Source organism: Agelaius phoeniceus, chromosome Z (assembly GCF_051311805.1).
Source record: "Agelaius phoeniceus isolate bAgePho1 chromosome Z, bAgePho1.hap1, whole genome shotgun sequence".
Taxonomy (NCBI): domain Eukaryota; kingdom Metazoa; phylum Chordata; class Aves; order Passeriformes; family Icteridae; genus Agelaius; species Agelaius phoeniceus.
This window is the reverse complement of record NC_135303.1, coordinates 74,732,471-74,746,066: the sequence shown is the minus strand read 5'-3', so window position 1 is coordinate 74,746,066 and position 13,596 is coordinate 74,732,471. Positions and strand designations below refer to the sequence as shown.

At 41.1% G+C, this 13,596-nt stretch overlaps 2 protein-coding genes across 2 annotated transcripts in view; one reads left to right on the top strand and one right to left on the bottom strand.

Annotated features, from left to right (window-relative positions):
- Positions 1-12,402, bottom strand: part of ERCC8 (ERCC excision repair 8, CSA ubiquitin ligase complex subunit) — a 29,687-nt gene extending 17,285 nt beyond the window's left edge. The window contains exons 1-4 of the mRNA XM_054652395.2: positions 12,249-12,402; positions 10,206-10,301; positions 9,954-10,055; positions 1,292-1,415 (exon numbers count right to left, since the gene is read on the bottom strand). Of these exons, the coding sequence (XP_054508370.1) occupies positions 1,292-1,415; positions 9,954-10,055; positions 10,206-10,301; positions 12,249-12,325 (399 nt within the window). The 5' untranslated portion in view covers positions 12,326-12,402. The remainder of the gene's footprint in view (positions 1-1,291; positions 1,416-9,953; positions 10,056-10,205; positions 10,302-12,248) is intronic.
- Positions 12,403-12,483: 81 nt separating this feature from the next.
- Positions 12,484-13,596, top strand: part of NDUFAF2 (NADH:ubiquinone oxidoreductase complex assembly factor 2) — a 58,586-nt gene continuing 57,473 nt past the window's right edge. Inside the window, exon 1 of the mRNA XM_054651874.2 lies at positions 12,484-12,721. Coding sequence (XP_054507849.1) covers positions 12,595-12,721 — 127 coding nt within the window. The 5' untranslated portion in view covers positions 12,484-12,594. The remainder of the gene's footprint in view (positions 12,722-13,596) is intronic.

The window sequence follows — 13,596 nt, the reverse complement described above, 5'->3', positions numbered from 1 at the left end:
TTACAGTTACCAAAAATTAATAAAGCTAGTAAGTAAACAAAAAGGTTATAATATGGAAATAGAGTCAACAGGAAGAAGGCACTTCAGACTAAGTTTAAAGACCCTTTTCATTCACAAATACCACACACTATCTTCAACTCCCAAAAAAATAAAATAGTTCCATATAAAACTATTATCTGCCTCATGACTCTTTAAAACCAATGGAACATATTTACTTTAATAAACTTTAATATTTACTTTAATAAGTACAATTTCTTCCAGGTAAACTGCTTTTTGTGTCTCATTCTAAAAAACTGTGTATGAAAAATCTCTTAAAACTGAGTTGTCTGTACTTTCAAAAACACCATTTAGTGGCAGAACAGGTCATTCAATAACTTTTATATGTACACTGTGTCTTTCAAGAGATGGTCACAAAACTATGTAACTATCTGGAAACTTAATTTCTTACCTTTAGCAACTGCAAACATAACTTTATATCTTAAAAAAAAAAAGAAAAAGAAAGAAAACCAAACCAAACAAGCTAATTTTTCCCTATTATGTCCCTAGAATGACAGACCTCTTTTCAAAAAAATATTTTGCCATGCGTGAAAATGCAGTCAAATTGTATCAATGTCAATTTCAAATCCTATGAATCAATGTAAATGTTCATAGGGAACACGACAAACCACAGCCATGAATTCATAGTTCAACACAAGATGCCAGGACTACTGAATCAAAGCAACATAAATTTCTAAATAATCCATTTACCTTATTAATGTCAGTTACATTGGTTAGCATGGTTTTAATGGTTTCTCTCATTATCTACTGATTTTTAGAAATGGTGTTAATAGTGCTTACAACAGCAGAATTCTGGACCTGCATCCTGTAAGCCAAGACCACGAGTCCTTCAAAAGTACTGGTTATTAGATGCTGGTTATTAAAAATAAGTAGCCACTGCCATTAGACTCAACAATCCCCAAGAATGAACAGGAGACTAGACGTTGCTGGACAGGTTTACCCAGCAAAAATTCAACTAGCTGTATTCCTGTTCACTGCAAAAGCAGAAAGGAACTGTTCCAAGGGTTCCAGGCTCTCCTACAGTTTAGACATTCAGGTCTTCAGAAATGGGCAGGTACACATCAAGGTGTACACAAATGCCAGGACCACACCACCCTGCTGCTGCACCCACAGTTCTAACAGGTAGCTGCTTTTCATCTTCAGGATGCATAGTCCTGTTCACCTCTGTGAGAACTTCAGATACACAATAAATAATGTACACAAAGAAGGTTGCAATCTGTAGAAACTCTCTTACTTGTAAAGTGTTTGTATCCCATATTTTCAAGGTTTTATCAAATGAGCTCGATGTAAACATGCCAGTGTCATGAGGATACCACTGGACTGTCTCCACACTGAATTTATGTACATCAGGATGACTCCTAAAATCAAGGAAAATATTCCAAATGGTTAAGAGCTTTGATAATCATCTTGTGGTTGTCTTGGCATTTGATGACAAGTTGAAAACATAAACATTTTTCTTAATTTGTCCTGGGGTTTTCAAGAAGAACTGTATTTTTGTTGGCTTGATTTTCATTCAACTAATATTCATTACTTTGAAGAGTCTTCATTTCAAGAAACTACAGATCATTACCTTTTCAAAATATGGTAACTGTAGCATATCTCAAGATACTCATAAAGCACAAAAACTGTCTTTTGAAGTATTTAAGTTGCAATGTTTACAAATCTTATGTTAAATGTGATGGCTTAACACTACCAACCATTTATGCTTCTTAGAAATGGAGCCACTGAAAAATACAATCACACATACAATTCAAAAAATTCATTAGTATTAACGAATAATTACAGCTACAAAGTTATTGGCAATTCCTGTCTGACAAAGTCACCAGAGAGCAGTCAGCTAAATTACTGAGTCATTTATATTTGCATTCAGAAATCAAAGAGGAAGAACAATAGGAAACTTTCAAATAAACTATGGATATTTAGAGACTGCAATACAATTAATAATTAACTGTGGCAGAAAGAACGGACAGCAGAGCCAATCTTGACAGCTCCAAGATACAGACTCAACTGACCAGGCTCTGAATAATGTATGTCATTCAAATACCTGGTAGATGACTCATATCTGAGCTGGGTACACATGGATCCAGCTTCAGGGACCCAAAACTAGCTGTTTGCTTACTCTACCCTCTGCAGTGGGATGAGGGAGGGCATACAAATGGTGAAGGTGTGAAAAGTTGTGGATTGAGAAAAATACATTTTAGTAAGTGAAAGGGAACAAATCAAAACAAACTCTGTGAACCCAGGGAAAAAACAAACAAACAAAACAAACCCCCCACTGAAGGAATGTGCCCCCTGTTGATGGAGTGACAAAACTGTCTTTTGTTCCCTCAAAAGGAAAGACGCCTAGAAATTTCTCTCCTGGATTAGATGAAAAAGCTACTTAATAGGCCTAGGGGACATCATCTCAAACTTAAGGATAGCTAATTGGACAGAAGCCAAAAAGTCCCACCTGGGCAATTTACTAAAAAAAGAAGTGAACAAAGAAGCTAATCACTATTGTGAGGTGTTTTACCAAGAGCAAGAACCTCTTGCACCTGCCTCGGTTTTTCTCTATTTGTTATTTTGCCTTTTATTAAACCTTTTTGTTTCCAACACTGCAACAGAAGCCATCCTGCTGATTTCTAGGCCTCCAAGGGTAGCTAAGCTATCTTGGGTGTGTTATAGACCTCCAAGAGCTTATGAGAGCTGGCTTGAAGAAGCTACTATAACACCCAACCAGTGAAGTGATGCAAAAGTAACCCCTTACCATAGGCTTAGATGGCTGCACATGGCATTTTACGGTACGGAATATCAGGATGTCTCTGGTCAATGTAGGTCAAGTCTTCCAGCTGTTTCCTCATAGCCTACCGTCCACCCCCTATGGGGGCAGTGAGGAATGGTGATAGCCTTGACACTACCAAGCACTGGTCAGCACTCCCTAAAACATCAGTGTGCTATCAAGACTGGTTACAAGTCTGAAGCATACTACTATACAAACTATGACAAAGGAAATTAAATCCATCCCAGCTAAATGCAGTACTTCTGGCAAAACTGCAGCTAGAAAAGGCTCCATGATATTTCATTATGTCAGCTCTTATCTTTGCATTGTTCTATCAAATGTCATAGCCTCCACAAGCAGTAAGTATTGCAGGGGTATCATTATGCAAACAGAGATGCAGATCTTCAATACTGCCACATAAAGAAGAGTATGCACTTCTCAGTGTACCTATGCCTGGCCTAAATTTGTCTACAGCAGCACTGCATAACACTACCTTTTAAAGGCAGGAGTGGATCATCACAAAGGAAAATCATCACCTTTCACCTCAGAAGGGGACTAAACTTCTCAATAGGCTGCTGACATCTCAATATGCTGAATTCAAAATAACTAAATGCATGACAACAGTCTTACACACTGTTGTAAGCTGTATGTCAAAGTGGATTATGCTGAAGGGAGAAAACCATACATACTTGCTCTTCTAAACATGAGTGTTGGCATACCTTTAAAATATCCCATCCAACTTGTGATTTGTCTTTGAACAGACCCAAACTCTTGACTGAAAGAGGGCCTTCAACTCAAAAGTGCTGAAGTGCCATTTTTAACAACTCAGCCTCAGCTGTTTATCAAACTGCCTCCTCACACTTATAACATTGGTTCCTTCTCAGTCAAGAATACAGGTCAACAGTAAATGTTATTTAACTCAACACAGTCTCTCAAATAAGTTGAACTGTTGATGCAGAATAAAGTTTCCACAATCCAATCAGCTCACTCACTGCTCCTGAAAGCCTCTTACACATGATGGACAGAATGGCTGCATAAACAAACCTCACTTCCTCTAGGCAAACCAGGAAGGATGTGACTGGTATCCTGGGAACAGGATGGGGAGCTCTAAACAGCAAGACTCTGACTTATTAAGAAACAAAACTAGTCACAATAAATAGTGACTTAAATAAGCTGAAGCATCCTCTATGATCTTCCCTTTTGGCTTTCAGAACTAATCAATGGTTTCAAATGGATATATTACTTCAGTGGGAGGATGTTAATGAAAAAGACCATCAATGATCACAGATGCACTTAGCATAGTCCAAACCAACGTTTCTTTAGCACTTACTTCTATGCAAGCTCAACTATGGATGCACTGATGACAGCTACAATCACAAGGGAAGACAAAGAAACCATTACTCATTGAAATTTGAGAGGTAATTTGGGATAATACAACTGAATTTCAAAGGAATTCCAGCTCTGCTGGTACTTAGTCAATTTTACGTATGATTCCATCGGCAGTACAGCCACACCTTTTGTGTTAACAATAGACAATGCTTCACTATATGATATATACCCAGTCATTGCATTAGGATTAAACCACAACAGAACTATACTCATCCTCTGGAATATAGAGCATGGGCCTGAAAAGACAGAAATAAATGGAAGACTACTGATGCCAACATTGAATGAGGGCAACAAGGATACATTTGTGAACGTAACAATATCAAAACCTAAGTCATTTGTCGTGACACTGAGCAAAATATTTCTCATTTTGAGATTCATCCTAATGAAAACTTGGAAACCGTCTATATTGGTAAAGGATGGGCTTTCTATGACACCCTCTTGTGATTTTGTATTTCTGGACAACATTACTGTAGATACAAGTAATCACTCTCATATTTGTGCTATAACTTTGCCAACATGTAATTTAAGTATGTAATTAAAGTTATTCAGCTCCTATTGTATCCTGTTAAAATATTAGAATCTAATTATACTCTGATTCAAGATTGCAGCCTACTCCCATTGGTATGAACCTCAGGCTGCTAAAGAAATTATAGCATGAAGACCTGAGCTGCTTGTTGAAAACAAATGCAAAAAAATGGACAACAGACTTTGTTTACTGTCCATCATGATGTGGAAGAAACAAATCACATGATGGAGTATGTGAATTAAGTGGTGGGACACCCTTTTAGGATGGTCACTAAAAGCTACCAGAATTCTCACCAGTGCTTCACCCTGTTGTCATGTTGTTGATAGCAACTCTTTTGCTTTTTGTTGTTATAATCATACTGTATGTTAAGATTTGGATATTTATGAAACAATTAGCCTGTTGGCTACCCTCAGTAATACCAGATAACCACACACTAGAAATATATTAGATGATCTGCACTGTATAAAAGTGTGAAACATCCTCAAATTCTATTTGGATATTGTGAAGTTTGAGTGACTAGTCATGGGTGGATTATGTGGAAAGATGGCTGGGGGTAAAATGGGAGGAAACTGAGAAGCTATATTCACATCCTAACAGAAGTTATAATGATACAGGAATTATAGGGTAAAGTGCAGTTGCTTCTTCTGGATGGAATGTGGTGAGCATGACTGAAAGCTATTCCACAATGATTCCCCATACAAAACAGCCTGCAACCTCAACCACCTGCTAAGGGGGATGAAATGGGAGTGGAGCCAAGACACCATGGCCAGGCACCATTGAAATCCCTGCAGGGAGGGGTACTTTGTATCTGATAAATCACATATCACCTGTTCCCCAAGGGAGAGAGTAGTAGATGTCTTTCCTTTGAACCAGCAACTGTGGTGAAATAGCTCTCCTTGGATGAAATTGGTTCATTATAATCTAACTGTAATTCTAATACAGACCCCCCAACCCAAAGTTCAGAATCATGGAATATTCTCAGTTGGAAGGCAGACACAAGGATGATCAAGTCCAACTCTTAAGTGAATGGCCCATACAGGAACCAAAACCACAACCCTGGCATTACTAGCACCATGATCTAATCAACTGAGCTAACCTCAAATTACCCACCTCCAGGGTAAGATCACCCTTCACTGAGCATGTGCTCTGCATTTTATTGACTGTAGCTTTAAGAGCAAAGGGAGAGAATTTTACACCATTTAGTCACAAAGGTACAATACATCAAGCTCCAAATAAACATAATGAAATAGTACAAAAGTAAGTCAAAAATTGCAAAGTTAGGGAAGATTCCATTGTAACTTTTGGGATCAGCCAACAAGGCAATCTGTCTTCGTCCCCAGAGGAATGCCTGTTAGTAAGAACCCTACTCTATATGCATTTTATTAGGGATTAAATCTTGTCTGTATATTGGTCTGAACGTGTGTTCACAGTCAGAAACTATCACTGGCCTCAAACCTTAACCTGTCACAATTTTCTCTCATTAATAAATAACGTTATTCCATAGTTAGAGTGAGTCCTTCATGGACACTGCACACACTGGCAGTGGGTAATGTACTTGGACAAAGTGGGAAACCCCGCTGAGGGGGTCTCTCTTATGCTGTTGGTGTGTGTCCCTGAACAAGTCAGTTGAACCACCCTCTGATCCTGCAGGACTATTCAGTGAAGGGTCCCTATAAGAGGGTGCTGAGGGGCTGGTTGGACACAAAGGTCTCAGCTTTTCCAGGGCAGTGACAGACTAATCTAACACTAGGGGTTGAGGAAATCTTCCCTTTTCACACAACATCTTATAGTTCTGATTTCATCTGAGCTAATAAAACTTCCTGCTCACTTGGGTTGCTACAAAGCAAAAAAGACACCTTTAAGGAGAGTTAGCCTGAAGCCAGCACTGACAATACTAAGCAAGAGATATTGAGCAACTTTTGAGCTTAGTTTAATGACTTCTGCATTGCTCCTCCACCTCTGACGCATATCCTAGAATGGCCTGTCACTCTGGCACAGTGCTAAAAGTCAACAAATTTTTTGCCTCTATTCTTCAGGGAGGTGTGCTGGTTTTGGCTGGAGTAGAATCAATTTTTTTCACAGTGCCTAGCATGGGATACATTTTGGATTTGTGCTGAACAGAGTTAGTACATAGGGATGCTTTTGTTATTGCTGAGCAGGGCTTACAGAGAGCCAAGGCCTTTTCTGCTTTTCATACTGACATGCTGGTGAGGCAACTGGGAGTGCCTGGGAGGAGCCAGGACAGGTGACCCCAGCTGACCAAAGGGATATTCCAGACCATGTGACATCAAGCTCAGTATATAAAGCTGGGGGCAACAAGGAAAGAGGAGGAGACACATTTGAAATGATGGCGTTTGTCTTCCCGAGTAACCATTATGCCTGATGGGGCTCTGCTTTCCTGGAGATGGCTGAAGAAGTGAATTAATTCTTTGGTCTGCTTGTGTTTCAGCTTTTGCTTGCTCTATAAAACTATCTCAACACAGGAGTTTTCTAGATTTTACCCTTCCGATTCTCTCCTTGGATCCCACTGGTAGGGGAATGAGCAAGCACCTATGCAGAACTTGGTTGCTGGCTGGAGTTAAACCATGGCAAGCAAAAAATCTTCAGTACCTGCAGAGCCAGGAAATCAAGCATGACTCAGAGTGAGCTTACTTCTGGAGAAGCATTTCCATGCACTGTGCAGGAAAATTTAAACCTATGGAACTAATTATCTGGGTACAGTAACTAGAAGTGTACAACATTGGACTGTAATCAACTCTGCACAAGAACAATCAATTCTCCCATAATCCACAAGGCTGAGGAATGAACTAACAAACTCTTGAGTAGCTCTGCAGGAACCACCTTTGAACTAGCTAAGCTTAGTAGTGGCTACATGCCATTCAGCCTAGTTTCATGTTTCAGGATGTACATCATTCCCAGTTCATTCCATATGAAGTAATTTCATCCATTACTCAAAATATCCCAGCCTTTTCTGCCAAAGACAAATACAAATAATTCTATGGATAATAGGTCACTGTCATTCATTCTTCCTAGACATAGTTTTGAGTAGTAGAGACTGCCTTTAAGATAAGCATTATCTGCATATTATCTAGAAATGGTATTGTTTGTTTACACTCAAACGCCAGTTTTTGTCCCCGGTCAGCATGAATCATATGAAACCAGGTAAAGCTCTTTGTGCTGACTCCCAGGAAAAGTTTTATTTTTGTATTTGCAATAGTAGCCTTATATTCCAGACTTGAAACACAGGGTAAATCACAGCCTACCACCAGGAATTACCTCTTTTGTTGTTCTATACTACTGGATCTTCAGGAAGCCCAGTTCAGGTATTAAGAAACAGCTTTAAAGGGCCTTTAGCAGGATATTCTTTAAGCAACTTTGAGACCAGACCTATGTTCTGCCCTGCAATCTTGGAGACAACAGGGAAACTTTTCACACGACATCAGCACTATATCCCTCAAAGATAGGAGCTAGACAGTCAGAGGAAGGTGCTTCTGCAGTATAAATTCATATATTAAATCAGAACTCTGAAAAATATTCAAAATATCTGAAGATATATATAAACAGTAGCTAATTAGTTAGCAAGTATTTAAAACATACTAGGAAGCTTAATGAATACCACAAATAAATAATTGAGGAAAGAAATCTACTAAGATTATTTAAGAATAATAATCATAAGCCTGTTATTTAGAGCAGTGCCACACAAAATTGAAATCTACTAACAAAATTCATGCCTTGAGTGGTAAGAAATAAAAGACCCAGCTATGCAAATTAACACCTACTCAAGAAACAGATAACCAACTAACCATACTCCTAAACAAAATCTTCAAGGATGGATTATTTCTACTGACCTAACTGAAGTTAATGATAGCCTGATTTTAACACAGATTTGATAGCTTTTACATTGTGCCTTCTTAGCATGAATTTCTTCAATTTGCTGCATCTGTTTCAGACTTCATCTCAGTTTTGAAATTTAGAGATATATAGTCATTATATGTCCTTAACCACAATTTAAAATAATTTTGTGCAAGAAGCCCAGCGATCAGGACTTGTTCTGTTAGCTATGTTCTGTTAGCCTTTTTCTTTCCTATGATTCAAGATATTGTTCAGGCCTTTTATTGTTACAAATCTGTTCTGTTCTTGTATAGCTGACTCATGAAGCCTCTGACTCTTAGACCTCAAATAATTTGTAGACTGGGAAAAAATAAGGGGAAAATGCAGCTACCAATCTATTATGAAATAAAATATCTCTTACTGTGAGTCTTAGGTGAAGTTCTAACCTACTAGACAAGCCTTTATCCAAATAAAGGAAAAAACAGCTTTTGCTAGAAGACTTAATGTCTGTAATGGAAAAATTTGTACTGCCTGCAGGGACAGCCTGACAAATCAATAAAGGCTTAGGCTCTGTATAAAGATTGCACACAGCATGGTAGTACCCTGTTCTTTGGAAAAATACATCCCATTTTTTCAGTAGCACACCTGTCTCCATTCGAACATGTTCTTAAGAAGTTTTGTACAAATCACTTCTGTACCTGCTGAACACCTGATGAACTAGTAAAGCAGGAAAGAGAGAGAGGGGGAATAAAACAAAGAACTGCAAATAGGTGTTAGATTTTTCTCCAAACAGATGAAAAGGATTATGCAAATAATTGCATAATAATCCTGCTTAAAAGTGCATTTACTCAAATATATGTATTATATATATTTGAGGAATACAGGGAGTATTTCTACAGCAGTACCAAAAGTTCTTTCTCAGTTGCTGGCTTAGAGGCATCAAATTTCAAAACATTAAGAAAACTCACAGGTCAGAAATTATGAGTTAGAGGAAGGTCTGGGTTTCTTTTTTTTTTTCCCTGTCTTCTTTTTCTAGAGTTAAAATATGGGGTTAGAATACCCAGGTCTGCCTTCTTTTTGTGGTCTCTACAGCAATGTAAGACTGTCTAACTTTAGTTTCCATGTGAGTACAACTGATATCCTTCATTTTAACTTCTGAAATTGCTAGAGATTTGCTCAAACAATACCAGAGTCACTGTATCTATATTGGAACTACTAGAGTAGACAAATCAAGAATAAAACAATTAGCTCCTGCTACTAGCCTTCAAAGATTTCTAGCAGTATTTTCTACAGTCTTTTTATCCTAAAAATAAAAACAGCCATTAATTTGCAAGTTTAATTCTAGCCACACAAGAACTACTAGTACTTTTAAAAGACTTTCAGAGTACTTACCTTCCAACTGAAAAAAGTGCCTTACATGTGTAACTTGGCTTCCTGCTCAAGTTTTCAAGGTCATAAAGTACAATAACGCCATCTGATCCACCAGATAACATGCTGAAAGTGTTAATGAAGCACAGAAGTTAAAACACTTATAATTGCAATATGCTCAATATAATGAACGTGTTCAACAAGACAACAAATCCATAGTACCCAAACACAATGAATTACTTATGGACATTTCTACCAACCAAAGTATATACTTACTATCTTCCCTCAACAGGCTCAATATCAAGGGTGTTGATACCGCTTCCGTGTATTCTTTCCACATCTCTATCTTTATTTAATTCCAAACTTAAAACCCTACCCACAACAAAAAGGAAGAAAAAGAGATGAAAAACATGTTATTAGGAAAAAAAATGTTATCATGTAGCTCTGAACAGCTGAACCTAATTTCATGCTCCTTCAATGCATTTAATTTATTCTTGCCAATTTTTGCAAAACTACACAATACAGAGATAGAAATAAGTCTTGTGAAGTTGGCAGAAAAAAATACTTTGTTGTTTGGAAGGTAAGAGAGAAATAAGTACATAAAACGGGCTCAAAAAAAAGGCAAAACTGCATTTTGGGTCAACATATTAAACAAAACCTGGAATGTAATTTGAAAACACTAACACAAAGAAACATTAAGAAGCTTGTAATCACCACGCATACTGGCTACTTTCAAGCTTCATCATGTAGCATCCTTTCAGGCTTCATCCTGCTTGAAACTACGGACACCTAGTGGACAAAGTAATTTAGTTTACCAAGTTTAGAGTATTTCCTTTAATGAAATGAAGTTTGTACGCAACATTTTCTGAAATACTAAATAAAAACTAGGCAACCCCCAGTGATGAAGCTTCCATGACAATATTTTCTGACCTGCAATTCTTAGCTTGTATTTTTGAATATGTTAATATTGCATAGTCAAAAAAGAGATATTCTGCTTCATTAAGTCATACTACCTGATAGAAAATTTAACCTTGCAACACAATCAGAGCCTTCTACAGCACCATTTAGCAAAGCTCAACACCACCACAACAAAAATATAACTAGGTAAGTAAGTGAAAAGCTGTAAGGCAGAGTGCCCCTGCTCAGCTTCAGCTCAAGGGGCAAAAAATCCTGATGTGAGAACCTTAGGCTGCTACAGGCAGGCCCCCATCATCATGTCTGTAGACATGCTATAAAAGCAGCAAATCATTTAAGCTCTCTTAAACTATGTGAAACATAGTTATGCAAGAATTCACCTAGAATAAGAATTCTGACATATACAAGACACCCAATTTAAAACCTTTGAGTTTTTGAGTTCCAGATGGAATTTCAGGAAGCTAGAAATCCCCCTGTGGAAATGTGTTGAAATATATGACTTCAAAATGCAGCTATAAATAAAATCCATTTAAGACTACCTTTTTTTTTTTTTAAAGTCAAAATAAAAAAGTTCAGGAAGGGAAATGCTACGCAGACAATTGTCCAAGAAAGGTTAAGTTCGTCCGGTGGGTTACTGTTCTTAACACTGAATGCTACATGAGGGCTGAGGGCACAGAGGAACATGACTATGTTGTCAAAATGCACCCAGAAACAAGCTTCCTGAGCTACCAAAATTAATTTCAATTTTAAATACTTTTTTACAATGATACAGCGTCATAAATCCATAAATCGCCACCATAAACGCAGAAGTTGTGGAACTGAACTAAGATAGGCTTTATTTGATTTATCTTGAAATACATCTGCAAAGTAGATTCTCCGGTATTGAAAAAATCTTACATTATAATCTCTAGCACGAATATTAACAAATCCGTGTATGCTGCCACCACTTCCCCCAAAAACTGCTAAGAAACCCCCTGCACCTGATTCTTCTTCAACCTGCCAAAAGGCCGGGTTTGGGAAAAGGAAGGACGAGCAGAGGAGGGCACAAATATGTGTTTGTTCCAAGCGGAGCACAGCCGCACGCAGTTCGAGCCCCTGGAGGAGCCGCGCCGACCGCACGGGCGGTAACTCCGCGGTGCGGGGAGCGAGGCACAGCTTACTGCGCTGTGCACACTCCGCCCAGGGCTGAGCACACCCTACACAAACACCAGGCCTGCCGACCCACGGCGGCAGCTCCCCCGCCCCGGCCGCCGCGCACACGGGGGCTGCTGCAGCGCAGCCCCTCACCCCGCCCCGGGCCGCCCCACTGCGGGCCGGGCCAAGCGAGGCTCCGCGGCAGGGCGGAGCCAGGAGCTGCCGCTCCGGGGCCTCCCCACGCAGGGACACCCGCCCCGGCCCCGCTACCTCCGGGTGCGCTCGGCCCGGCGCAGCCGCGCGGGGTCGTCCAGCCCGGCCTGGCGAGCAGCCATGAGCCCCAACATGGCGGGAGCGCCCGACCCGCTCTGCGCCGCGCCGCCATCTTGTGGCGGGCGCAGCCGGGATTGGCTCGGGGCGGGCTGGCCCGCGCCAATGGCCAGCGGCGTTGCTGGCGCGCCCGGCGCCCATAGGCGGGATCGGCCGCGCGGGGCGGGGCGGCGCTGCGCAGCGGCGGGCGCGAGGCGGCGGGGGCGGGGCGCAGCGCGCCCTCCGTGTTCCCGTGTCCCGGTGTCCGTGGGCGGCGGTGCCGCGGCCTTCCCGTCGGGATCCCGGCATGAGCCGCGCCTGGCAGGCTCTCCGCGCTCTGCGGTTGCGGCTCGTGGGGCCTGCCAAGGAGCTGGTGGGCACCGACCAGTTTGGCAACAAATACTACCGGGTGCCCAAGTACGAGAGCCGCGCAGGTACGCACCGGGGCGGCGGCGGCTGGCGGGTCCGCGGGGAGCCGTGCGCTGCGCCCCTGAGCGGCCCCTCACCCACCCGCCGCTGTCCGCAGCCGGCGGGGCGGCTGGACGGCGGCAGATAAAAAATTATAGCGGCTGAACTGTAGCGGGAAGGAAAGTGCCGCGCTTCGGGAAACACGTGCGGGTTTCTGGTGCTCTAATGCCAGAAAAACTGTAAAGCCACTCACTGGAGGGTTTCAGAGCGCAGCCTGTACTAGGTAGGTAGGCAGCAATTATTTGCTCTTCTTGGTAATTCGGAGCGTTTCTGCATAAGCTTTTAAAAGCTAGAGTCCAGAGGTGGGCAGTAGAGCAGGGGCGGGGTCTGGAGCACAACCTCCTTCTGTGAGGAGCAGCTGAGGGAGCTGGGGGTGTTTATCCTGGAGAAAAGAAGGCTCAGGGGAGACCTTATCGCTCTCTACCACTGCCTGACAGAAGGGTGTAGCCAGGAGTTGGCCTGTCTTAGGCAACCCGTGACATAACCAGAAGAAATTCCCTCAAATTGCACCAGGGCAGGTTCATGATGGCCAACAGGAAGAATTCCTCCATGGAAAGGGCTGTTAAATATTGAGACGTCCTGTCCAGGGAAGAGGTGGTGTCACCATCCCTGAAATTCTTCACAAAACCACTGGACATGGCACTTAGTACTATGGTTTAGTTGACATGGTGGTGTTTGGTCTTAAGTTGTGCATGGTGATCTCAGATATCTTTTCCAACCTTACTGGTTATGTAATTCTGTGAAATTAATTCTTACATGTACATTTATCCCACTCCTGTAGAAAATACTTTTCTAGGTTTCTGCCCGTGTTCCAGGAGTTTGGATGCCCTTATTCTGTATG